General features: G+C 44.9%; 4 protein-coding genes across 5 annotated transcripts; 2 read left to right on the forward strand and 2 right to left on the reverse strand.

Moving 5' to 3' along the window:
- Nucleotides 1–381: 381 nt before the first annotated feature.
- SRSF9 (serine and arginine rich splicing factor 9) lies at nt 382–6,950 on the forward strand. Its single transcript, XM_057743810.1, has 4 exons — nt 382–715; nt 3,116–3,276; nt 4,777–4,949; nt 6,459–6,950. Exons 1-4 carry the CDS (start codon nt 528–530, stop codon nt 6,600–6,602), a joined length of 666 nt encoding a protein of 221 aa, XP_057599793.1. The 5' UTR covers nt 382–527; the 3' UTR covers nt 6,603–6,950.
- GATC (glutamyl-tRNA amidotransferase subunit C) lies at nt 4,308–17,182 on the reverse strand. 2 transcript variants are annotated; one of them, XM_057743811.1, is made up of 4 exons: nt 17,013–17,140; nt 16,734–16,906; nt 9,791–9,894; nt 4,308–4,805 (listed from the first exon to the last, which is right to left on the reverse strand). In XM_057743811.1, the coding sequence occupies exons 1-4, from the start codon at nt 17,091–17,093 to the stop codon at nt 4,717–4,719; spliced, it is 447 nt and encodes a 148-aa protein (XP_057599794.1). In that variant the 5' UTR covers nt 17,094–17,140; the 3' UTR covers nt 4,308–4,716. The 2 variants fall into 2 exon arrangements, with proteins under 2 accessions (XP_057599794.1, XP_057599795.1); XM_057743812.1 differs by lacking the exon at nt 4,308–4,805 and adding an exon at nt 7,826–8,207 and having other exon boundaries at nt 17,013–17,182.
- TRIAP1 (TP53 regulated inhibitor of apoptosis 1) lies at nt 17,092–19,247 on the forward strand. Its single transcript, XM_057743813.1, has 2 exons — nt 17,092–17,345; nt 18,284–19,247. The coding sequence occupies exons 1-2, from the start codon at nt 17,157–17,159 to the stop codon at nt 18,365–18,367; spliced, it is 273 nt and encodes a 90-aa protein (XP_057599796.1). The 5' UTR covers nt 17,092–17,156; the 3' UTR covers nt 18,368–19,247.
- A 1,193-nt stretch (nt 19,248–20,440) lies between these two features.
- LOC130858073 (cytochrome c oxidase subunit 6A1, mitochondrial) lies at nt 20,441–22,348 on the reverse strand. The gene is made up of 3 exons (XM_057743842.1): nt 22,218–22,348; nt 21,929–22,071; nt 20,441–20,726 (listed from the first exon to the last, which is right to left on the reverse strand). The coding sequence occupies exons 1-3, from the start codon at nt 22,318–22,320 to the stop codon at nt 20,643–20,645; spliced, it is 330 nt and encodes a 109-aa protein (XP_057599825.1). The 5' UTR covers nt 22,321–22,348; the 3' UTR covers nt 20,441–20,642.
- Between the last annotated feature and the right edge of the window lie 2,517 nt (nt 22,349–24,865).

Consider the following 24,865-nt stretch of genomic DNA (forward strand, 5'->3'; position numbering starts at 1 on the left):
GACTCATTCAGGCCGCTGCGGGGTCCGCCTGAGGCCCCGGCCGACTCCCTCCCTACGGCGCCCAGCACGCGGAGGGACGACCCGCGGGGCCCACCCTGGGCGCCACACCGCGTCACCTCCGCAAATGCTCACAAAAGCCTGTGTGGCAGGCCGCGCTACAGAGGGAGAAAACTGAGGCCCAGGGAGCCAGAGTCACTTGCCCAAATCGACGCAGCTGGCGAGTGACCTGCCTTCGCGAACTGAGTCCTAACCGCCGGACTCCAGGGTCTCTCCCGGTCGTCGCCCCCCGCCTCCTTTGCCCCTACAGGGGGCGCATGCGCACGCGCAGTCGCCGCAGCCGCGTCCCCTTTAAGAGTATTCCTTTTGCCTCCTCCGACCCCTTCGCTTCCGCTCCTGTTCCCACAATGCTGTGCGGCTGAGCGCCTCCGAGCCCGCGGGGACGCTGCGGGGGCGCCCGGGCTGAGGCGGCGGCGGCGGCGGCGGCGGCGACGTGGGCTGCGGCGGGCCCGTGGCGTCGGGCGGTGCGGATGTCGGGCTGGGCGGACGAGCGCGGCGGCGAGGGCGACGGGCGCATCTACGTGGGGAACCTTCCGACCGACGTGCGCGAGAAGGACCTGGAGGACCTGTTCTACAAGTACGGCCGCATCCGCGACATCGAGCTCAAGAACCGGCACGGCCTCGTGCCCTTCGCCTTCGTGCGCTTCGAGGACCCCCGGTGAGGGCCCCGCGCCGCCGGCCCGAGGCTCCGGGCCCCCGCCTCCCCTCCTCTGCCCCGCTCCCTTCCAGAGCCTCCCCTCCCCCCTCGCCGCAGACCCCTCGCGGCGCCCCCGGGCGGAGGCTGAGGCCTCCCGCTCACCGCGGGGCTCCGGGCCGTCCTTGGCTCCGTCACTTCCTCTATTATTATTTTTTTACTTGAAAACATAAAAGCCGGGTCTTGGGAAGGCCGAAGCCCGCCCAGACCGGCCTCAGGGATGGTGCGGATGCCCGTTTTCTCCCTCGCGGCAGAACAGGCTCCCTTCGGGGGAAGCGGCCCAGGGTTTGGTAAGCGTGGCCGCTGAGCCGGCCCGGAGAGGACTTGGTGAGGAGTGAGGAGGCCGGTCTCCCTCCCTGCCCATCCCTCCCCCCGGCTGGAACGCGCCTTTGGCGGGGGGGCGCACCGTGCGGGGGTGTGCATGCCTTTGGAGCGCGGAAAGGGGGCTCTTTGATGGAACAGATCTCCATTCACGCGCGCCCCGCCCCACAGGGCCAGGGCCTCGTTCTGAGAAAAGCATCCGGGATTTGGGAAAACTTCTAAAACAGTCTGATGGGGGTCTGTGATTTCACTTCTTCTCTAATAAGGGAGGCACCGCTAGATGCTAAGGGCCCCGAGGATTTGGAAACTCGATCCCGAAACCGGCTCAAAGGGATTCTTGTGATCTTGCAAAGAGTGTCGGCCCTTGCCCCAGAAAAGGCCTGAGAACTTTCAAAACTGCGGTTGTTGGTTCTTAGAAGCCACCGCACTGTGGTTACCACACTCGGGGTAAATCGGAGCCCGCTGCCTGATTTCCAGCACTAGTTCAGGGAGTGCTTTGCCTAGTCTGCGCCCTGTGGGCTTCACGACAGGACTGCCCGTGGGGTATCCTGCCCATCTTGGGGGGGGGGGGGCGGCGGTGATACGAGGCAAGGGGAGCGTCTGAGGATGGGGAGGCAGGACTCACCCTGAGGCTCTGATGGTTGAAGACTCTGACGGAGCTTATTCCTAGTGTCTTGCCATTTGCCTCAAAAAATGGAACCAGGCATTTTCACACACACCTAAACTGGAAAAGGTTGCACCTCTATTAATTAGTAACAGTTCCGGTGTGTTTTTTAACGGTTGTTATGTCATGTACCATACTGTGTATTGTTTAGCATTTTCAACAGCCTATAAGGTAGGTGCTGTTAATTACATTTTACAGATGAGGAAAGTGAGGATTTAGAGTTGATAAAAGAGAAGGCTACTAGGGAAGGTAGGATTTGAATCTCCTGTTCTGCCCTTTCAAATACAGACTTACTGTATGATATGCTACATTGTCATCTTTTCCCTCATTCCTTTCATAATAGAAAAGCTATCTTTTGATATCACTAGATGCCAAGTTTCAAGCAGAGCACACACACGTATCTTATTTAATCCTTACGAAAACCCTGTGAGACAGGCTTGTTACTCACATTTAGATGTAAAATCTTAATTACATACTTACCCCAAGACAACTACTAGTAAGTAGCAGAAGAGTGATTTGAACTAAGGTCAGTTTTTATTCGTAGTCTTAAACCCTAGCAGTTCTGCCTCTCTCCCACTGTAGTATGAATATAGCTACGGCTGAACTGGATGTGGTCCTCTTTGCTTTTAATCCTGGGACTAGACTCTTGATAGTGATTATGTGCCTGTGACAACTGAATGATGCCTTCATTAGTATGTCTTCAGCTGTTTGTCCTCTCAGCCTCTGAGGGCATTCTCTCTCCTATCAATACTGGAGAACAAACTTGGTGTTCCTAACACTCCTAGAGCCCTAGGAAAAACTTTAAAGTATTACTTTATTGGATATTTACCTCTTTTTTGGTGAAACTGTACCCAGAGTGGTTTTGACAACTTAGTCCTCTAAAGAGACCTTGCTGAAAAGGTACACTAGAGGGAATTCCATGTTCCTCACAAAACACTAATTTGCATTTGTCTTTTGAGCCTTACCTCTTTTTAAATGGGTTTTTCTTTCTGTAGATTTGAATGTACTAGGCCTTGAGGAAGAATATTAAAGGACTAGTGTGTGGTGTACACTTTGAGAAACAGCTCACCAAGGTTAGAGAAACACTTTTATTTGCAAAATCAACCATCTGTCAATGGTTTATTTTTTTCTGAATCAGTTCTCTTATCTGTGCGTTATCATTACCTACATAGAGGGCCCTCTGTTTGACAGCTGTAAAGTTTAATTCCAATATCATGAATGGTCTTCAAACCAAAGCAGTAGTGCATCAAATTCTGGGTTTTATGCTCTTTTGTTTTTTTCGCACTTGAGGTTTTCTTTTTATACTTATTACTCATGCCCCTCACTGGGAAGTCAGTCGGCCGTCCTGAGCAGCACTAACTCCAAACTTTTCTTTGCAGAGATGCTGAGGATGCAATTTATGGAAGGAACGGTTATGATTATGGCCAATGTCGGCTTCGTGTGGAGTTCCCCAGGACTTATGGAGGTCGGGGTGGGTGGCCCCGTGGTGGGAGGAATGGGCCTCCTACAAGAAGATCTGATTTCCGAGTTCTTGTTTCAGGTATGTTCTTTTCAAACTAAATGAGATGATGCATGTAAAATACTTAGAACAGAGTCTGGCCTCCAAGAAATGTTAGCTGTTATTCTTCAGTGCGTGGGATGTGTGGGATTTTCTTTTCAACAGCCCATGCACGGTGACAGTCTGAACCCCTGCCAGTGAGGCAGGTACCTTGCCAGTGAAACTGCACTAATAGTGCAGCCTTGATAGAACATAAACTTTCTTCTTATAAAGGAGTTTTCTAGTGTTGAAAGGGAAGATGATGGCAAAACCCCTTGAGCTGGAATTCTAAAGACATTTTCTTTTGAAATGTACCCTGGTGTCGGACTTGGTAGTAAGACACTCCAGAAGCCAGATTTGAACAAATCACCTAGCCTTGGATCCTAAAATAGGCCAGATTTTGTGATGGGTTTGGAATTATGTAAAAAAGAAACCAAAGCTACAACTTGGAGTCTTAGTGATTGTATTGCAAAGTACAGAACAAAACATCGTGTTGACAAGTGATGAAATGCTATGTTCAGAGGTTTATGCATCTTTTTAAAATATGAACACACTGGTAAAAACCTGGAGCCTTCTGCACATTGCAGGCGTGTTTCAGGGCCCTGGTGGAGTAAAGTATATCAAGGAGCCTGGTACCATCTTAGATGTGAATGTCACACAGTTACAGCAAACTCCCATGGTGCTTAAGAGTGATACTGTCAGTATCTGCCTGTGTCCCTTTGTAATTTTTTAACCCCAGAACTCTATTCCCTCCTTCAGGATGTCATACATATCTTTTTTTCTCTCCATGCTGCTCTGAAATCCTGCTTAGAAAACTATTAGGAAATGGCTGCAGTCCTGAGCTGTGAGCGGTAAACACAGCCTTTGAGAGCAGGAGCACATTTCCCTTTCATGACATCAGGTAGGGTTGTATGACTCCTGACTAGTTTTAGCATCTGAGTCTTACCTTTTCCCCTACTGTATTGAAGAGTGTTGGTGATCTTTTAAGAGGTACTTTGTCTAGTTTGTCAGTCATTCACACCTACAAGAAAACGAACTTTAGATTTTTATTGTGTTACTTCAGCTACACTTTGGTTATTTTATTGGATGGTTTCAAAATTCCCATGTCCTGGTAACCCAGTCAGGCAAGAAATAATTGGTACCGATAAATTTCATAGTGGAAAAAGTTAGAACTCAAAGTCTTCAGAGTTTGTTATTAATTATGAAGGACAAAGAAAGAGAGGCTCTGAATTCTTAACAGATACTAAACCTGTAATGGGATGAACATCTTGCTCTGTCGGAAAGGTGTGGTCTCTGGAAGGTTAGCACAGGACCAGCTTCTTGTGGTGGTTTACCACACATACTCTATTACTCTTCTCTGGTTTTGTGTCCCTTATCAAAATTTGTGATTTGGGGACCCTCAGGATTTAAAAGTAGTGACTGATGGAGAAGGGACCCTAGGTCTCAGTGGCTCCTAACATGGATGAAGGATGCGGCCTCTTCTCTTATGTTCTCCGTGCCTAGGACTTCCTCCATCAGGCAGCTGGCAGGACCTGAAAGATCACATGCGAGAAGCTGGAGACGTCTGTTATGCAGATGTGCAGAAAGATGGAATGGGGATGGTTGAATATCTCAGAAAGGAAGACATGGAATATGCCCTGCGTAAACTGGATGACACCAAGTTCCGCTCTCATGAGGTGGGTTCCCACCTTCTGTTTAGGAGCTTGTACCCAGACCTTCACTCCATCTGAAGCTGACCTAGCAGAAGTAGCAACAGGCATGAGTTTGCCATTTGATGACCTCACGATACCATTAAAGATCTATTTTAAGTGGACAAAGCCAAGGAATTCATCTTGTCTGAGCCCTGCAGGGTTATAACAGAAGTCTGCATAGTATTTTTAACCCGGAGAGAATACTGGTGCAGTCTGTCATAATGTGGTGAGCCTATCCTTTAGTAACACTCTTTCATAACTGGCTTAATCCTCAGTGTTCCTCCATACCTAATTATATTAATAATTAATGAAACCTAATTATTATGGCTCTCCCTCCTCTGGGTCTAGTTTGGGCTCTGTAAGCCAACCTCATCATCTCAGCCCTTTTAGGTACTGCTATTAGGGCTGAGTTGTCACTTCACTTTGCCTTTCCCAAAGTGGTACAGGAGCCTCTTTGAAACCCGAGCCCATAGGCATTTTCTTTTCATTACCTTACCCTGGGGACTGAGCTCTCAGTGTCCTTCCTTTTAAGTAGGTGGCTGCTGATTTGGACCTCAGTCTGATTCAGAAGGTGACTGTTCCTTTGATACCACTGAGACCAGATACCAGACCACCAATTGGACATTTTTTCTTGTTATCGTGTCCTGACTTGTTATGGCATTTAGGGATTATGTGGGGACATTAATTTCTGGGCCCATTTCTTTTTGTAAGAATTCATATACCTCCCTAGCTTTATGCCTTGGAGGCTGCATGGTTTAACATTGCTTTTGCTCAGACTATCCTCTAGGACTTCAGTTTGGAGCACAAACAAAACAGCATCTTGTCCTCAGTGATACTACAAAGCAGGGCCTCAGTAAGGATAAATCAAATTACTGACTTCACTGAGGGAAAAAGCATCTGGCTTCTTTCATCTTAGCATCTTTAGATCTGAGAATGCTGGCTGAGGGCAAAGGGCCTGGAGGTGGGCCTGGAGGTAGGCCTGCCTGGACATGACTCCTCTGCTGTTTATTAAAAATAGTCACAATAATAGCATTCCCTTATAAGACTTGCTAGGAAGTTAATTTGTGAAGATACAAGCATCTAGCCTAGGTCCTGACACCTGGGAGGTGTTGAATACAGGTTAGTTCCTTCCATAGGTACCTACCTGAAGATGCATATTTGTAAGGTGGCAGGGGATTAAACTATATATCTGACCTCCGAGATCCTTTCCAGTTCTTAGATTCTGGGGGTCAGTGGCATTAATCAGATATGTTAAGAGTACTAGCTAGTATTTGAGTTATTCACCACACAGTCCAGTTGCCATTTATTTGTGTTACCTTGGGCAAGAATACCTATCCCCTGCACTATTGTGAGGATTTAATGAGATAACATTGTGCCAAGCAAACAGTAAGCGCTCAGTACTTAACTTTTATTGTTAAGCAGCCATGTTAGGTGTTGGTTTGCTTTATTCTTCTGGGTCTTATTTTTTCTTTTTCTTTTTTGTTTGAATTTCAGGGTGAAACTTCCTACATCCGAGTTTATCCAGAGAGAAGCACCAGCTATGGCTACTCACGGTCTCGGTCTGGGTCAAGGGGCCGTGACTCTCCATACCAAAGCAGGGGTTCCCCACACTACTTCTCTCCTTTCAGACCCTACTGAGACAGGTGATGGGAATTTTTTCTTTATTTTTTAGGTGAACTGAGCTGCTTTCTGCTCAGAATCTACATTCCAGATTGATGATTTAGTGTCTTAGGAAATTTTTTTAATTTTTTTTTTTTTAAGGAAATAAAACTACATTATTTCTACCAGGGCCATATTAGCAGTGAAACATTTTTAACTGCGGCAATTATGGTTTTGGTTCAGAAACAAGTTGTATATTTTTCACCCTTGATGATGGGAAAAAATCAGTGCTGTATCTTTGTGGGTTGCTCTTCTATGGAGATCAGCAGTTACTGTGACTGAGTCAGCCCATTCTGTTTAGAAATATATTTTAAACGTTTAGTAATTGACGTGTGGTTGTCCTTGATTACGTGCATAGGTTTCAGGAAACAGGCACATTGGTATAGTTAAGAAAAAAAAATCATTGAGTTGCAGTGGCAGCTTGTACCCAATTGGTAAGGAGCAGCAGTGGATTACTTTATTTGGGGATAAAGATAGTTGCTGTGATGGTGGTCTGAGAACTTCAATCCAAGGGCAGGTTCAGGGTTCTCTTATAATTCAGCTGACCATGTGAAGTAAGCTGCTTTAAAGAAAAGGGGAGCACTGCAGATAGGGGAAGGGAATGGGAAGGCTAAAAACAGACTTTTAAAAGTGGGTACCAGCATAAAGATCATTGGGAAACTCTTAGCCAAAACCAACTTTGGCAGCTGGTTAGGACAAAAAAATCTCTCTTAAATTTTGGTTCTGTCACTTTCACTCCTAAATTTGTCTCATTTGTCCTTGGTATCTGAGATTTAAAAAAAAAACAAATCCCCAAACAAAAAACCCCACTATCTTGGAATCTGTTCAGTTCCGTAATCATGGGGCAGGGGGCCTACTTTGTCACAGGCCCAGGACTTTTTTTTTTTAAACCACTTTATTGAAATACAGTTGTCCTGTAAAAAGCTGTACTTATTTAATATATACAGCTCAGTGAATTTGGGGTTAAGTATACACACCTGAAATCACAACCACAAAGGCCATAAACATATCCATCACCTCCCAAAGCTACCTCCGTACTCCTTTAACCTTAGCAGAAAGCCCTCTGCTTTGAACAAAGTGGGTACCTAAGAAAAAATTTGTGTTCAGTAATGATAAAAGGCTGCTCAAGTCCACGGAAACAGCAACTGAAAAGGAAAACTCAGCTTGTTGCATAGAGATCAGATGTAATGTCTAATAGCTACTTAGATAGAAAAATTTACTTAAGAGCAGGTTGGTAGACAGTCTTTTGGGGAGGAGATAAAGTCTTCCATACTGAACGGCCTGTGAGTACACTTGATCCATTTCCATGGAAACTGGCCATACCTTCTACTTCTGTTGGCATCAGGGACTCTGCCTTATTTTGGCTAGATCTTTAACAATTCTGTCTTCAGAAGAATTAGTTACTAAAAGATAGCTAACCATCACTTGTTTCAGGTGACTGAAGGAAGTGGGAACATTAGTGTTCATAATAACAAAATATAGTCATTGCACTTTTATGTGTTCATAGTGTGCCCCTTCCCAGAATAGCTACTCAGCGGTGTGAGAAGGGCTCTTTTTCATCCAACTTTGGCCAAGAGATATTACCTGTTTGAAAACAATAACAAAAAAGGAATGTTATAGTTAAGCCTGCTTCCCAACTGGTTCTACACTGAGCTAACTGGTTTGTCATGAAAAATAAGCAATGGAAATAAGTGTAGCTATTCTGTTTTTCTAACTATGAGTATCTGACAGAACCACAGTTATAAGTGAAGCCTAAATTAACGCACACTTTTCAATAAGTAGCAGAGACAGGTTAATTAGACATTTATATGTGTATAGAAGAGGAATGGAGAGACTACAACTGTGAGCTCAGTTTTTCCCAAGAAGCAAAGTCTGACACAAGGTTGTGTTTGAGAAACAGCATGTGTGATCAATGGATGTGTCCAAGGAAACAGCAACAACTATCAGACTCTGAAACTGAGATTATAAAATCTTATTTCTCTCCACAATTAACGGAGATGGTTTAGTTAATGAGAGGCATGAGCTCAACATTTTTTTTTAGCTTTCCTTCCCATCTTTGCTTCAACCAGAGCTTCAACTGGTTGGTCTTGATCAAAGAGGTAATCCCTGAGCCAGAGGCCTGATGTTTGTCTCTGGAGGCTGCTCAGGGTGGTTCTCCACTCAGAGGCATCTTCTGAACTTGAAGTTGGCACTTGGAAAGCCATCTACCAGGAGTGCTTAGGCTAATCTCATTCCCAAATGTCCAGAGGGGTGCAGCAGCTCTGAGGGCTCACCTATCTGCAGTTCAGCCACCCAAGGTTCTGGGTTTTATTATTGGCCCAGAGTTTTAAAATAGTTACAGTGAGGATTGAAGATGCAGATCTCCACACTAGGGGTTGCAAGTTGATGACTCATAGGATGCATCTGGCTTGCAGGTATGTTTTATTTTCATGGTATTTTATTTTTTAAATTCTTGAATTAACACTTAAAATTTGGGAAATAGCACACAAAATGCCAGATGTCCAGGTTCTCTGGGAAAATGGGCTCCCATTCCTGCCTGGCACTGAATGAGAAGCAGCCCATGCCAGTTGCCTCTCTAGGCAGAGTCTGAGCTCCAGATTTGCCACTGTACACATTCTTCCCTGCCCCAGTCCTGTTTTTGCTTTGCTCATTCCTGTTACCAGCTGGCCCCTAGAGGTGAATGTGACCCCTGGAATCTACCGCCGCCTTAATGCCACCACCTATATATACTTTCTTTGTTGTTATTAATACATGGGGTTTTTTTTTCCAGTTTTACTGAGATAATTGACATACACTGTATAAATTTAAGGTATGGATTTGATATCTGTGTATATTAGAAAATAATTACCATAATAAGATTAGTTAATATCCGTCATTTCACGTAGTTACAATTTCTTCTCTTGTGGTGAGAATTTTTAAAATCTACTCTCTTAGCAACTTTCAGATATACAATATAGTATTGTTAACTAGAGTTACCATGCTGCACATTATATCCCCAGGATTTGTTTAACTTATAACTGGAAGTTAGTACCTTTTGACTACCTTCATCTTTTGCCACTTTATACTTGTCAAAGTGCTTTCACATAGCAAATCTGGGCCTCGCAGTTCCTACTGCATTCTTAGTTTACTGTGGGTCAGTCTGTTAGGGCATTTTGGGCAAAACGTACCTGGGGGAGCCACAAAATACTCCTCCACAACTCGATGGGAGTTTTGTAGTAGTTCTTCAGCACAGTTGCCTTCTACCACAGTGTCAGCTCTCAAGTACAGACATCTACAAAACCAGAAGCTTAAGGTTACCTTCTCAGAACATGGCTTCTAGGGCATGGGTGGAGAGGGTCAAGAATGGGAGAACAAGGGAGCAGCATATTCTTGAGTATGGTCACTGCTCAAAAGATGGAGGAGCTGTGGTCAACAGTAGACCATATAAGGCAGCCTACCATTTATAGATTCTCCCAACAACCCTGTGAGGTAAGTGGTAATTATTCCTCAGGATTGATATCTTTAATAAATATTTTTGATGATTACTATGGGTAAGATGCTTTTGGCCAAGATAGGTAAAAAGGTAATTACAATACAATGTATTAAATCTAACAGATAAGCAATGCTTGCCAAGGGAATAGATAGGGGGGCCTAACCCAGCCTGGGTGAGGGAGAGGTCCTCAGAATAGGTGATGTCACACCTTAACCACGGTCAAGAAATAGCTGGATGGGGGTGGGAGGGGGAGGATGGGAAATGAGCAAGGTGCAGAAACTTGCTCAAGAGTGGTTATAAATGACTTAAGCTGCTAAGTGACAGGACAGGGATCCAAGTCCAGTTCTGGTTACCCCTAAGATGAGTGCTTTTTTATCGCAACTACCTTTGTGGATATAAAAGTACCTACCCTTGCAAGATGTACCACAAACATACCTCAAGAATTTCGCACTGTTTTCAGAGCTTAGTGGCTTTGTTAAACTCTTCTAGATGGCAAACTAGTGAAACCAAATAGGAGTTGAACACATCTGTGGGGCTTCATTACTGTTTTAAGGTTTAAAAATGCATGATGGGACTTCCCTGGTGGTGCAGTGGTTAAGAATCTGCCTGCCAATGCAGGGGACATGGGTTTGATCCCTGGTCCAGAAAGATCCCACTTGCCTTGGTGCAACTAAGCCCATGCGCCACAACTACTGAGCCTGTGCTCTAGATCCTGAGAGCCACAACTACTGAGCCCACATTGCCGCAACTACTGAAGCCAACTTGCATAGAGCCTGTGTTCCACAATGAGAGAAGCCACCGCACTAAGGAGCCCACGCACTGTAACGAAGAGTAACCCCTGCTCGCCACAACTACAGGAAGCCTGCAGTCAGCAACAAAGACCCAAAGTAGCCAAAAATAAAAAATACGTAAATTTAAAAAAAAAACAAAAACAGCACGACAGGATTTCTCTGGTGGCATAGTGGTTAAGAACCCGCCTGCCAATGCAGGGGACACAGGTTCAATCCCTGGGCCAGGAAGATCCCACATGCCTCGGAGCAACAAAGCCCATGAGCCACAACAATTGAGCCTGTGCTCTAAGGCCTGTGAGCCACAACTACTGAAGCCTGTGTGTCTAGAGCCCATACTCCACAAGAGAAGCCACTGCACTGCAATGAAGAGTAACCCCTGCTCGCTACAACTAAAAGCCCGTGTGCAGCAACAATAACCCAACACAGCCAATAAATAAAAAAAGTGCACAACAAGAGGTTTGAATCAGCTTCCAGATACTTGGGCTGAAAAATAAGCAGTCTGCTCATTCACTAACAGGGTAGCAGCCAAGCTCTTTCTGCTCAGAGCCAGACACAGACTGAGGGCTAAACCTAATGGGACAATGGGACAAGGATGTGACTTGAACATCTGCGTAGAGGCTGCATAGAAGGCCAAGTTCTAATGATAAGATACTTTTAGGAAAGGATTGGTTCTGTTTCTTTGGGGCACCCAGCCCTGGACAAGTCACGATAAATACTTGTTCATGGTACAAAGAGTGGAAAGCTGGATTCCGTTCCAGGACTGGCACTGTGTGTCCTTAACTGTGTGTCCTTGAATAAGATCTTTCTAGACCTTAAGTTTCTTGCCAAAAAATTGAAGGTTAAAATTTTTTTTTTTTAACCATACAAGGATTATGAACTCATTTAAGGAAACTTGAGAATAAAAATAAAAATCATCTGTAAAATTGACCATTGTACGTCCTGGAGTTTATATTTCTGTTGGCCAATATAACAAAATGGCTAAGAGTTTGGGCTCCTGAATCACTGCAGGATTCAAACCCCAGAGCTGCATGTGCAATTTATTGGGTTGGCCAAAAAGTTCATTTGGGGTTTTCCATAACATCTTACAGAAAGGATGTTTTCCAGGGCTTCCAAGGTGGTGCAGTGGTTACGAATCCGCCTGCCAATGCAGGGGACACAGGTTCGATCCCTGCTCTAGGAAGATCCCACATGCTGCAGAGCAACTAAGCCTGTGTGCCACAACTATTGAGCCTACACTTTAGAGCCCATGAGCCACAACTATTGAGCCCATGTGCCACAACTACTGAAGCCTGCTTGCCGCAACTAGAGAAAGCCCACATGTGGCAATGAAGACCCAACACAGCCAAATAAATAAATAAATTTATTTTAAAAAGAAAAAAGGTGTTTTCCATAACATATGGAAAAAACCCGAACGAACTTTTTTGCCAACCCTATACTTCTTTCCATGTATCAGTTTCCTTATTTGTAAAATGCTTCAGAGAATTGCTGGGACAATTAAATGAAATGATGTTTAAAAAGAAGGTCTGATATTGCTGGGCTTGCATTCTTCGGGCAAAAAGAGGTGGGCACTGAATAGCACTTGCTGTTTTTATAAAGAGTTTGTACACTCCAGGTACACCTCAGTCCCCACTAGTCATTCAGAGAATACCTATGCACTTAACCTGTTACCACTCACAATCCACCCAGTCCATAAGGACTGGAGGCTGCTAATTGTTCTGGGCACTTGGAGATTTTGACAAAAAGACTATACTACTGCCAAGAGTTGGTTAAAAGCTGCTGTTCCCACCAGTAGGTAGCAATTGATTTGTTCACTCATTTGCTAATCGGGTTTCCTATTAAGTTACATTTCCAGAAAGACAAAATTCACCTCTTTAAATATCACACATTTCCACCTAATTACTATTTAAGATGGAGTTGTTTGTATAATAAATCCATAGCTGCCTAGTTTCTTAATCATAGGCTACTGAACCCAGGGTCTCTGTGAAGGTGGCACACCAAGGAGATCCCTCATATGGCAAGTTGCTTAATTTTTCCTGACCTTGGAATCATGCATAAAACAAACAGGACCAGATGAGCTCTTTAGGTACCTATCAATTATGACTGACTGAATGTCTACCTCACCTCATCTTTCTCAGTCAGGGTTCTACAGGAGAGTTTGGTCCAGATACGAAGGACACCATTTTAATAATAAATCAACTTATATGCATCTGGCCTAGTTGTTAGTTATGTACCATCCTTGGGAGAATTGAAAAAAGAGTACATTGATCTTTCTGTGTTCTCAATCAGATGAAAAACCCTGGCTGAGAAAAGTTTAGACTGTAAATTAGAAATCTCTGCCCTCTAAAGCTCACAGATAAGGCACTTAAACCAGTAACTGTGGGAAATGCATTTAACTTAATGGGAAGCACTATGGCAGCATGGCAGAAGAAGCCCTTGGGCTCACCAGTGGGACAGTTCTGCTGTTGTTTTAATTTCTTTCTGCCTCTTCCCTGTTATCAAGGCTACCAGGAGTTGTTTCTCTGGACACCACTCTACTTCCACCTACAAGCCTTTTAATTTATGTCTAGTTTCATGTAGACTGAAATGAGAGCTAATCGATTTGGCAAATAAGGCTCCTAGGGACATGCTAACTGTTGAAGTTATGTGGCTGCAATCAGAGATGTCACCTGAGTCAGTCTCTGGATTTGAGATAAAAAAGAATAAAGGTTCCAGGGGCTGACTTTTTCTTTTTTGGCCGTGCCACACGTTTTTCCAAATCTTAGTTCCCCAACCAGGGATTGAACCCAGGCTCCAGCAGTGAAAGTGCCAAGTCCTAACCACTGTACCACCAGGGAATTCCTGGGGGCTGGCTTCAGAAGGCTTATCTACAGCAGTACTCGAGAGAAGCTCTGAGTTCCAAGTCCTGGGTTCTCCTCTTACTATCTGTGAAACTTTGGTGCAGGTTACATAAACTTCTGAGCCTCAGTTTCTTCATCTATAAAAAAATACTAGTACTTACCTTTCAGGATTATATTTGATAATTGAGATATAATGCATATAAAATCTTAGTGCCTGGTACATAAGCACGCTAATGCTCAAAACAAATAATAGGTTATTAGTGGGCCAGGGGATTTCTATTAGCCAGTTAGAGCCTTTACAGCTCATGTGGCCATCACCTAAAACCATTTTAACATTTGTCTTCACTTAACTGGGTTCCATTTCAAATGTCAGTGAAGGTACTATGTGCAAAACATGAAAATCCTACAAATGCCACATCTAAGATGGAATCATTACCCCAAACTGGTTTCTTAATTTATGGGAAGATTGCAAATCACCGAATACCAAATCACTATTCCAGTTACCAGATCCAGATCCCTCTTCTCTTCCACAAACTCTTCCCTAAGTAATAGCTGCCTTTCTTTATACTTACCCTCTAGATGACTTGGGAAATTCTGACTCCGCTTTGCGCTTCCAATCCCTCCCTTCCCACTGATATTAATAAAGAACATTCGGGACTTCCCTGGTGGTCCAGTGGCTGAGACTCTGCGCTCCCAATGCAGGGAGCCTAGGTTTGATCCCTGGTCAGAGAACTAGATCCCACATGCATGCCACGACTAAAGATCCCACATGCCACAACGAAGATCTCGCACATGACAACGAAGATCTCGCATGTGGCAACAAAGATCCCAAGTGCTGCAACTAAGACCCAATGCAGCCAAATAAATATTTTTAAAAAATAACAATAAAAAAAAGAACATTCAACAAACATTTACTGAGTGCTCAGTGCTAGATGCAGATGAGCAATAACAGAAATGCTCCCAGGCATGTGGAGGAGCAGTAGGAGAGGGGCAGAGAATCAAATATCAACTAAACAGATATATAAATATATATGAAATTACAGCTCTTTTGAATTACCATGAAAGCCACAGGTCCTGAAAGGGAACTGACTCAATATAGAACAAAAAGTTCCTTGAGGAAGTGGCAGTTGAAATCTGAAGAAGAAAGGAAATTAAGTACGAAAAAAAAAAAAAAAAAAAGGAATGAGTGGGATGAGATGGGGGTAAAGGCAAGAGCCCAGAATTCTAACACGGCAAAAAAATGGAGAGCTCTGGGAAAGTGCTGTCTTAAAGAACTGGCCAGGGGTTTGGTTAAATGATGCCCCACCAGGCTTTCCTTTTTACCTTAAAGAGCACTGGGAAGCCACCTGAAGGGCTTGGGTAGGAGAATGACATCAGATTTCTGTTTTGATATACTGTAACTTTGGGCAAATTGGTTGACCTCCCTATACCTGAGCATCAAGATTACAAAATAGAGGATTTGAAGGAATCAAAGACTAGAGTGAGACCATGAGGCTAGCAAGCACTTTACATAAAGTTTATGGTTACAGATAAGTGTGGCTCTCCCGACTGGCACTGACTAATGGCAGCTTTCTTTCTCCCTCCTGTACCAGAAGTTTATTTTTGAAAACTCCATCAGGAAAAGGCTAGGACAGAGTTGTAGACTGCCCCGATCTTTATAAGCTACGTACCCATCCTTTCTAAGAAGCTGCAGTCCCAAACAGCAAACAAGTCTGCTTTTCAAAAAAGAGGATTTTCTTTAAAAATGTACTAAGATTTGGCAACAATTGGTAGAGGTGGGTAGAGGATGCACCCTTTCAGTATTCACAAGCTGCTTTGTCAAAGACCCAACCCTCCCTGTTGCATTACACTACTTCACTACTTGGATTATTACTCTGCCCCCTTAGGCGTTTGTGTTTTGGGCCCTAGGTATAAAATGAAAAGTTAAAACTTCCCTCTGCATTTCCACCTTCTTTAACACTAACCATCATCAACAGTTTCTTGCATGCCCTTTCAGGGAACAAAACAAAACTTAATGCATGCACCAGAATATATAAAATAGATTACACGTAAAGTATTGATAATACCATACCCGATGTTCTGAACTTTGCCTTTTTTATTAAGTATATCTTGGAGACCTTTCCATATCAGCATATAGTTATTTCATTATTTTTAACTGACAAATATTCCAGTGTACTATGATGTATTTAGCCATGAAGGACACTTAGATTGTCTCTGGGTTTGTTTGTTTTCGGTTGATCTGTATTATAAACAGATTTGCATACCCTGGGCACTTGTGAACACATCTTGATGCACTTTCACAGACATTTCCATAGGGAACCACTAGGTCAGAAAATATGTACATTTAAAATTTTTGAGACAGGAATGCAGCAGCAAGCAAGTCAAACATGAACTCACATTCTATTAATACGAAACATTACAAATCGACAAAAATAAGATAATCAAGAAAAATGTTAGAAGAAAACCCCGGGACTTCCCTGGTGGTCCAGTGGTTAAGATTCTGGGGTTCCACCGCAGAGGGCGCGGGTTTGATCCCTGGTCGGGGAACTAAGATCCCGTGAGCTGCGAGGCGCGACAAAAAATAAATAAAATGAAGAAGAAAACCCAGAGAAGAAGAAGAAAACCAGACAGGATAAGGAGTTAGCGCAAAGATCCTAGGGAAGCAACGCATCTGGCGTGTTGGAGAAACGGTAAGGAAGTCAATGTGGTTGGAGTGATAAGAGCAGTACGTCGGCGCGGTAGGGAGGGACTCTAGGAAGTTGGGCCTCGAAGGGGAAGCTTTAGCAGCTCGGCTTTTGTTCCTAGTTACACTGCGAGACCTCGAGGATTTTAAAACAGAGGGGCAGGGTCCATAATGAACAAGGAAAAGAGTGAAAGCAAGTTCACCGGGCAAGTTCTCTCATCTCGCTAATGCTCTTTTCCCTTCCGTGAAATGAGACACTCATCTCCACCTTAACTGGTAGCGAAGGCGCCGCAGGCAAGGTTTCGGGGGCCGCAGCCGCGAGCTCACCTGTCCTCCAGAACTGACTCCATGGGCTCCACCCCGTCGGTGTCCACGGCGCGGAGCCGGTCGGCGAAGGCGATGGCTTTCTCCAGCCGTGCCACGGCCTCCTGGCTGCCGAAGTCCACAAGCGCTAGCCGCTCCAGGTGTTCGATCAGCTCGGCCGTGACCCGGCCACCTCCCTGCGGGGGGGGGGGGGGGGGATGAGGCGGAGCGTGCGGGTCACGGGTAGGGCCTGCTGCGCCTCCCGCCCCGCTTCGGTACCCGCCTAGACGCCCCGGCCTCTACCTGAGGATCCGCCTTGGAAGTGAAGCGCCGGCGCCCGCCAGCCGAGGCCCGGAGGCCCAGCCGCACGGCCCGCGCCCACATTTCTCTCCTTCTCGGCCTCCGTAGTGCGTCCTCTCGTAAAGCCGAGCGACGCGCTTAAAAGTGATGACATCCGAGTGCGCCGTCACCGCCGCGGGCGCCGACGCCATGAACAGCGTAGGGGAGGCTTGCACAGACATGAAGCGCGAGTACGACCAGTGCTTCAATCGCTGGTTTGCCGAGAAGTTCCTCAAGGGGGACGGCTCCGGGGACCCGTGCACCGACCTCTTCAAGCGCTACCAGCAGTGTGTTCAGGTGAGCTGCGGCCCGGGCCCCTCTCGTCTCTACCCCGGGCCCCAACTTCTCTCTACGGTGTCCCTGGCCACACTCATCGCATCGAGGGGGTTGGGACGGGCAGGGTGAAGAAAAGCCTCGATGAGACCAGCGACAGGAGTTCTCTCCCCTACCATCACCACCAAGGCCGCCTCTCCGAATGACCAAGTTAAATATCTTTGCAGCACTTTACCTTTTACGGAGCCCAGTAACATTCTTTGGTTCATTTGGTGCTCAACCTGAACTTGCAAGGTGGGCGTAGTTATTCGTATTTTATGCATGGAACACTCACGCCCAGAAATAGGAAGTAATTAGTCGAAGTTCACTAAAATCAAGTTTCCTTGGATTTTGCGGTGGTGCACTTTTCCACTATTGCTGAGGCGCAAGGAGGGGTGTTAGCCTCTCTGGCGTATTAGACATTACGGAGGGTCTCCTTTCGTTGTTATAATCCCTTCATTGGCCTATTGACTCTCTTAATTGGCTAGAAAACCTTCATTCCATCCCAGTGAATGTGTAACTGACCTGAATTGCAAGAACAGCCCGGGCAAGGCACTCCCAATTAGTTAACTAATTCCAGGTGGAGTTGCTTTCTTTCTCACACATACAAATAGGAAAATGAGGCATGCTCAAAGTTACACAGCCGGTAAGTCCTGGGGCTGATCTGAACTTCTGTCACAATAGAGTGGTGATAGTGTTTAATATTCCACTTCTGAATTTTGATGTTAACGATTCTTTGCAATCTCTCTGGTTTTACTAAATTTCCTTGTAATCTTATGTTAAAAATGTATGGGGTTTGAATCATGCTTGGTAGTCTTTATGGTCCAGTCGGATTTACTTTTGCACCATCGTATTTATGAAGTTTGGTCCTCATGTAGGACCAAACTTCATGTAGACCTTTACTGTGTGTTTTCTCCCATCAGAAAGCAATAAAGGAGAAGGAGATTCCTATTGAAGGACTGGAGTTCATGGGCCATGGCAAAGAAAAGCCTGAAAGCTCTTCTTGACCTTGACAGTCACCTTGAAAATGGACTCCTCAAATCAGGCAATTGAGGCTTCTGGATCGTGTCAAAGCTGTGAAGATAGCATTGATTTGATGAATTTAGGAGGGAGGAGTTTCTTGTCCTCCTTGATATTTTTCTCTGTTGTAAAAGATGACGAACCATCACTCTTTGCTTTGAAATTTCTGGTTATGCAATCAGCAGGAATGCAATGTGCTAAATAATAGGATTATTTGGGATTATGATTGCAATGCTTGGTCTGGGATCAGTTTTAAATATATCTTGTATGTAAATACTGGTAAGCTTGTCAGGATGACCAAGGCTGGTTGTGTCAGGCTTCGAAGGACATTATGTACACTGTACTGGGGTTACTGTTCATGGAAGCAACTGGTTAGGATCTCTCTTTTCTCTCAGGGAGCTAATGCTCTGGAAAGGGTTCCCAGCACAACAGTTTCGATCAATGCTTGGGAGCAGTTTTATTTTTATACAGTAACTTAATGGTTAAGATTGCTGGTGGACTGGGTTAGCCAAGAGGAAGACAGCTTTTAACAGTTCCCTACATTAACAAGAGGTATCAGATCTCATATTAAGATGTGAAAGCTTCCAGAACACTGCGGCAAACACCATTTCAGAGCTCATGTTGTGGTTCAGGAATTAAGATCCTTGGAGCGGCTATGGAGGAAGATCCTAAATTGCAAAGATTTGCTGTTGCCAGCTTTCAAGTTAAGTCAATGAATTAAGTCAACCTGCATATCATAAAAGTGCCAAAATGCTGCATCTGGTTAAGGGGCGGGGGGGGGGTGCTTTATTTGCCTTGTTTACCCACCCTGCCCTGTAATGCCTGTAATCATGAAGATGGAATAAATTGTAACATTTAGTTTCTATTATTATTTGTCCCTGGAACTCAGTGCACTTCATGGAACAACTATCACCCTGTAACCCCACACATCCCATATTTACACTGGGGGGAGTTTTATGTTTTATAATTTAAAAGTGAGTATTTATCTAAGCTAGGTAGTATAGTATAGCAAATGGAAACCTCATTGATTTCTAAAATTTCCACAGTTAAGTTACACAAATAACTTCTTAAAATGTTTATATAATGGCACCCAAAAATGTCAGCATCAGGTGAACACTTACACACTTTACAATGTCATATAGTTTCCACAACTGCATATCTTGAGTAATATGGTTTAAATTTTTATATGTGGCCATATAGTATGAAACTCGATTTACAGAAGGCCTAGATCCTTTTATCTCTTCTCCACTGTATCAGTTAGTAACTTCATATTTAATGTGACCAGTCCTTAATGTCATTGCAATACAGTCCACATTTATATTTTGACAAGTTAAGGTCCACTATACAAAAGATATTTGGAACTCAGTTGAGGGAGTCCAGATAGCAAGCTGGAGTTAAGTATATCTATTCTGATATAACCACAACTTTCTGGCTGAGACTTGAGAATGAAACAAATGTTACTATAATTGCTACTGAAGGAATAAGTATTTTCGGATTGTTCCTCATGCTATTTTGACTTTACCCTACCCATAAAATGACTCCCAACTACCTCAGCTACTTAAAAGGTTTTAAATTTTGAAGAGAAAATCTTAATTGCTCTTTAATGGTGATTTCTCCTAATTCCTATGGCTATAGGAAGGTTTTAATTACAGAAACAAAGCCTGTACTATATACAGAAATATATCACGCTGCCTTTATTTCTCCAAAAGTTTCTGACCCTTCCAGCCTTAACGGAGCTGAGGGATGACCCAAGATGAGAACTTGACACCTTTAGGGGAAATTATCTGACTGTAGGGAGTATTCTTCAACAAATGCTGGAGTTTTTGCCATCCAAAGTCTCCCAGGACCCAATTCTGACCCTTAACTAGCTTGACTTATGGTCTCTGCTTTACCCACCCAAGACACAAGAAACCAAGGCCAGGACTGTTACAGACATTGTTATTTAGAGGCCTGAACTGGATCTGAAACATGTAAACAGCAGCCACAAACCTTCACTACAGAAATAGAAATAACATCAATGCTAATTTCTGAGGGAAAAACACCACCAAAGAATGCAACTCTCAGCTCATGACTAAGTTTATTTAAGCCATCTCCTGCCACAAGCAAAGGGACGGAAGATCAGTATAATGGTCCCCAAGTATAATGGTCATCACCGGATATAAGAAGGTGAGTTTAAGGTCCCATACACTTTTCTGGTCCATGTGTGCAGAGTAATGGTGCAAACCAGCACTGTGGTCCCCACTGCGTAGTGGTCCAGGCTCTCTATTCATCTTCATAGCCAGTTGGAAGCGGATTCACATGCGGGTTATGGAACAGGGTATGGTTACCATCTCCCCAGGGAAAGGGCTGTGGAGTGAAGAGGTCAATTAAGCAATTCCAGAAAATAGTTCAGAAACTGCACTGCCACCAACGGCTTAAAATAGGGTGAGTAACAGATAATACATAAAAACAAAATGGAAATTAGACCTTTAACTACTGGCATATTTCAGCCCTCCCATAACTTAAGGAAGCTCTTATAAATTCCAGGGGAGCCCGTAAAGTAGACAGTAGGAAAAGCAAGCTCAAGTTTGTAACTCAAAAGCCTCTCCCTGGTAACTGTACATCAGTGCTTTGTTTCTGAAAGTGCAATCCTCCCATCACCTGTATCAGAATGACAGAGGCGGGTATCGGGGACAAGATGCTTACTTAAACGCAGATTTCTGGACCTGAAACAAATCTCTGGACTGGAAACTGCAACATACTCTCAGGTATTTTGCATGCTACTTTTGAAAAGCTTTGCTTGGCAGTGATTTTCAACCCAGAATGATTTTGCCCCTGTGGGGACGTAGGCCAGTATCTGGAGACATCTTGGGGAGAGAAAGGGTACTACTAGTGGTTAGAGATCAAGGATGCTGCTAAACATCCTATCACTCAGAGGACAGCCCCTTGTCCCAACAAGAATAACCCAGCCCCAAATGTCTATAGTACTAAGATTAAGAAACCTTACTGTACGGCTTCTAATTCTCTTGTACAAGAGTAGGAGTGGCGCTCAGACTCAAAAATTCTTTCTGGATCTAAGGATCCACCTTAATTTTCCAGTCCTACCAGGGCTAAATAAGGTAATAGTTTATAATACATCTACATCAATAGCCAAAGGATGGCATAGTTGGGACGATAATTAATATAGAAGTGAACAGAAGCTGTCAGTCTCGTTATGGAGCTAGTAGCTGCCAGATGCCCAGGTTTTAGAAAGGTGAACCGCGTTCCGACTTTACCAGTCTAAGGGAGTTTCCCAAACCGCCAAGTTTTGTACAACCGACAGCTGTTTCAGGACAGTAACAGAAGGCAAAAGGTGGGATGACTTGGAGAAAGGAAAGCTGAAGGGCACTTACTATATGACCTTGAAGAAGAAAACTGAGACATGACCGGAGGAAATAAAAATGTGTTTGGGAGGATTACATGAGAAACCGTACACGCCCAGCACCCACGCTTTTAGTGAATGAAGAACTTGGACTAGGGCATTTGGGATAAAAGGCGAATACACACTAGAAGAGACTGCAAGGGGTTACCTTGGACCTGATGCGGAGATGAGGGTAGGCGATGAACTCGGGTCTCTCCTCCTCTCCGTGGTGCGACTTCAGGAAGACGTTCAGCATGCTCACTCCCACCCCCGGGAGCGCCACGAAGTAGGTAAGGGCCTTCCACATGCGAGCTGCAGAGGGGGCACGACCGCTCAGGCCTGGCGCGGACCCGCCCGGGTCTCACCTCCCTCCCCCAAGGCCTCAAGCCAAGGTCACAGTCCCGCCGCTCTTCGCTCCAGTGGGGCTGAGGCCCGCCCCGCGACCCCAGCCCCAGTACCTGAGCCCTCCTCGCCATGAGAGCCACTCGACATTGGCCGGCTCAGCTGCAGCCAGGAGCGACCTAGCAGCCGAGAAACCCGAGAACCCGCTGCAGCCGCCATCTTCGACTGGGATCGCCGCAGCGCCGGAAACGGAAGCAAAAATTTGGCTTGGGGGCGGGACCACAACCTCAAAAGGAAGTTCCTATTGGGCTGCGCCTTTTAACCAGAGGAGCCTGCGCGCTCTCCTCCGGGCCCAGAGAGTCCGAGTGCGCAGCCAGATGGAGCATGCGCTCTGCGCGCCTGCGTGCGCTGCCTGCTGCCTACGGTCAGCCCCCTGGTGAGGTTCAGCGCGAAAGAAGGGTTTGTGGAGGGCACCCTGGCATCCCGGGTCGCTCCCTTCGTTGGAGTCCGTGCACAGCAGCAGGAGGTTCTGAGCACAAACCGCCGTATCTAAAATGCTATTTCCCCTCCTCCTCCTCCTCTGACTCTGCGCTATTTTTTTCGTGGCACCAGGACATAACGGTCATCATCATTATTACAATATTTTGTCGGCATCACAGAGTTTATATTTTATCAGGGGAGACAAGATTTTGCCATTGCAGCAGCCCCAGACTCTGGAATCGTGCCTGGCAAGTAACAGGTGCTCAACACAAATTTGTTGAATGAATGAATAAATGAGTGAGTGAGTGAATGAATAGCAACAGGAAAAAACAATTCGCATCGGTTATATTTTATCTCTACAATTCTTTCCCACCCTTCATTTCTTTTTTCTTTCCTTCTACTCATCTAAAAACAGTTTTAAAAATAAAAGTTAAAAAATAGACACATGATAAAATTAAACTTTTTGACCATAGGTTCCTTTAGGGATGTAATGAAAACTATGAATCCTTTCCTCGCAAAAAATGCAGCTGCTCCTAACCACGCACAGCTGAAGCACACAACGTTGGGGGAAGAAGGCACTATAAAGTACATCCGGAGACCCTCTAAGAGTTCTGTGCCCCAGGTTAAGAACCCCTACTTAGAGGAATAAACAGGGACTCTGGCTTGGGAAGGCTGGATTCACATTTTGTTTCCATCCCTCACAGCCTGTTTGAGCTTGAGCAAGTCGGATAAAACGAATGCTTTAAGGTCCTGCAGTTTCACAAAAACAAAAATTGAGGATCATATTACTAGAGCTTCACAATCTGATCTTTCTTTCTCTGAGTAGCTTGGGTTTTTGCATGTTATGGTGAAATTAGGATTCTCAAATCCCTAGGCATCCTCAAACACAGCCAAAGGGGCTGTGAAGCCCCACAGTGTAGCCATGGAAAGGGTCCAAGCTCAAGAATCAGGATATCCTGGGTTCAAATCTGATCTGCCCCCAGCTGTTCCTCTTCTCCAAAATAGGAATGTAATATGCACATATTCATCCCTTTATCCAACAAACAATCATTTAAGACAGAGCTCCATCTGAGGAAGTTCCTCAACCTCCATCCATAATAGTGATGGTTTATTTAATAAATATTAACTACGGTGGCTACTATGAGCCAGGTGTACACAGTGGTATGCAAGAGCTATAAGATCTCTCATGCAATTTACAATTCTGTTTTAGAGACAGGATTAAGTGAAAAATGCCCAATGCCTGGGATATGTTAACAATTCAACAAATGTTTATTTTCTCATACGACTTGCATGCATCTTGCAGGGTGGTACTAAGGAAAGATTCTGTCTGTCATATGTTTGGCACACAGTATATTCTCAGGCATGATGCCTATGATGTTATTGCCAGGTATGCTCAGCATTTGCAAAGCCTTCAGTGACTGAGTTTAGACAGCCCAGGAAACCAAAATCGTCAATACAACGAATAGCTAGTTTGCTGAGCACTCATTTCATGCCCTCATCTATGCTAAGCACGTTACATAAATTGTCTTCCACACCTGAGCAAATGGCCACTCCATTCCTCAAGTTAAACGCTTTGGAATCATCTTTGATCCCTCTCTCTCTCTCTCTCTCACACACACACACATTTTATATCCAAAATCTGACCGCTTCTTACCACCTACTGCTACCAATTTAATCAAAGATGTTATCTCTCACCTAGACAATTGCAACAGCCTCCAAACTGGTCTCCCTGCTACCTGGCCCTGCTACAGTCTGTTCTTATGTCGTAGCGAGGGGGATCCTTTAAAATCTGTCAGATCATTTGCCTCCTCTGCTCAAAATCCTCAATGGATCCCATCTCACTCAGAGTAAATGCCAAAGCCCTGACGGTGGGCTGTCAGGTCCTACACACCCTGCCTACAGCCACATCTCTGATGTCATCTAGTCTACCTGCCTCCTTGCCCACTTCACTCCAGCTACATTGGCCTTCTTGCCTCTCCTTGAACATACCAGCCACGCCCCTGCCTCAGGACTCTTGCATATGCTCATTTATCTGTCTGGAAGAGCTTCCCCCCAGGTAGGGACATGAATTGCTTCCTTATTTCACTCAAGGGTCTGCTTAGAAGCCATCTCTTATCAGAAAGGCCTGGGGCCTTCCCTGGTGGCATAATGGTTAAGAATCTGCTTGCCAATGCAGGGGATACAGCTTCGAGCCCTGGTCCAGGAAGATCCCACATGCAATGGAACAACTAAGCCCGTGTGCCACAATTGAGCCCATGTGCTGCAACTACTGAAGCCCGAGTGC

This window comes from Hippopotamus amphibius, chromosome 8, assembly GCF_030028045.1.
Source record: "Hippopotamus amphibius kiboko isolate mHipAmp2 chromosome 8, mHipAmp2.hap2, whole genome shotgun sequence".
In the NCBI taxonomy this organism is placed as follows: domain Eukaryota; kingdom Metazoa; phylum Chordata; class Mammalia; order Artiodactyla; family Hippopotamidae; genus Hippopotamus; species Hippopotamus amphibius.

Bases quoted from the DNA above. Each gene is read 5' to 3' on its own strand.
- SRSF9 (XM_057743810.1), top strand. From the start codon at position 528: ATGTCGGGCTGGGCGGACGAGCGCGGCGGCGAGGGCGACGGGCGCATC. The intron at 716-3,115 runs GTGAGGGCCCCG...TTTTCTTTGCAG, and splicing joins GTGCGCTTCGAGGACCCCCG to AGATGCTGAGGATGCAATTT. The intron at 3,277-4,776 runs GTATGTTCTTTT...CTCCGTGCCTAG, and splicing joins TTTCCGAGTTCTTGTTTCAG to GACTTCCTCCATCAGGCAGC.
- GATC (XM_057743811.1), bottom strand. From the start codon at position 17,093: ATGTGGGCGCGGGCCGTGCGGCTGGGCCTCCGGGCCTCGGCTGGCGGG. The intron at 16,907-17,012 runs GTAGAGGCCGGG...CCCCCCCCGCAG, and splicing joins CTTCCAAGGCGGATCCTCAG to GGAGGTGGCCGGGTCACGGC. The intron at 9,895-16,733 runs GTGAGCTCGCGG...CTGGTTTTGTAG, and splicing joins GAGTCAGTTCTGGAGGACAG to ATGTCTGTACTTGAGAGCTG.
- TRIAP1 (XM_057743813.1), top strand. From the start codon at position 17,157: ATGACATCCGAGTGCGCCGTCACCGCCGCGGGCGCCGACGCCATGAAC. The intron at 17,346-18,283 runs GTGAGCTGCGGC...TTCTCCCATCAG, and splicing joins GCTACCAGCAGTGTGTTCAG to AAAGCAATAAAGGAGAAGGA.
- LOC130858073 (XM_057743842.1), bottom strand. From the start codon at position 22,320: ATGGCGGCTGCAGCGGGTTCTCGGGTTTCTCGGCTGCTAGGTCGCTCC. The intron at 22,072-22,217 runs GTACTGGGGCTG...CCCCCTCTGCAG, and splicing joins TCATGGCGAGGAGGGCTCAG to CTCGCATGTGGAAGGCCCTT. The intron at 20,727-21,928 runs GTAACCCCTTGC...TTCACTCCACAG, and splicing joins ATCTCCGCATCAGGTCCAAG to CCCTTTCCCTGGGGAGATGG.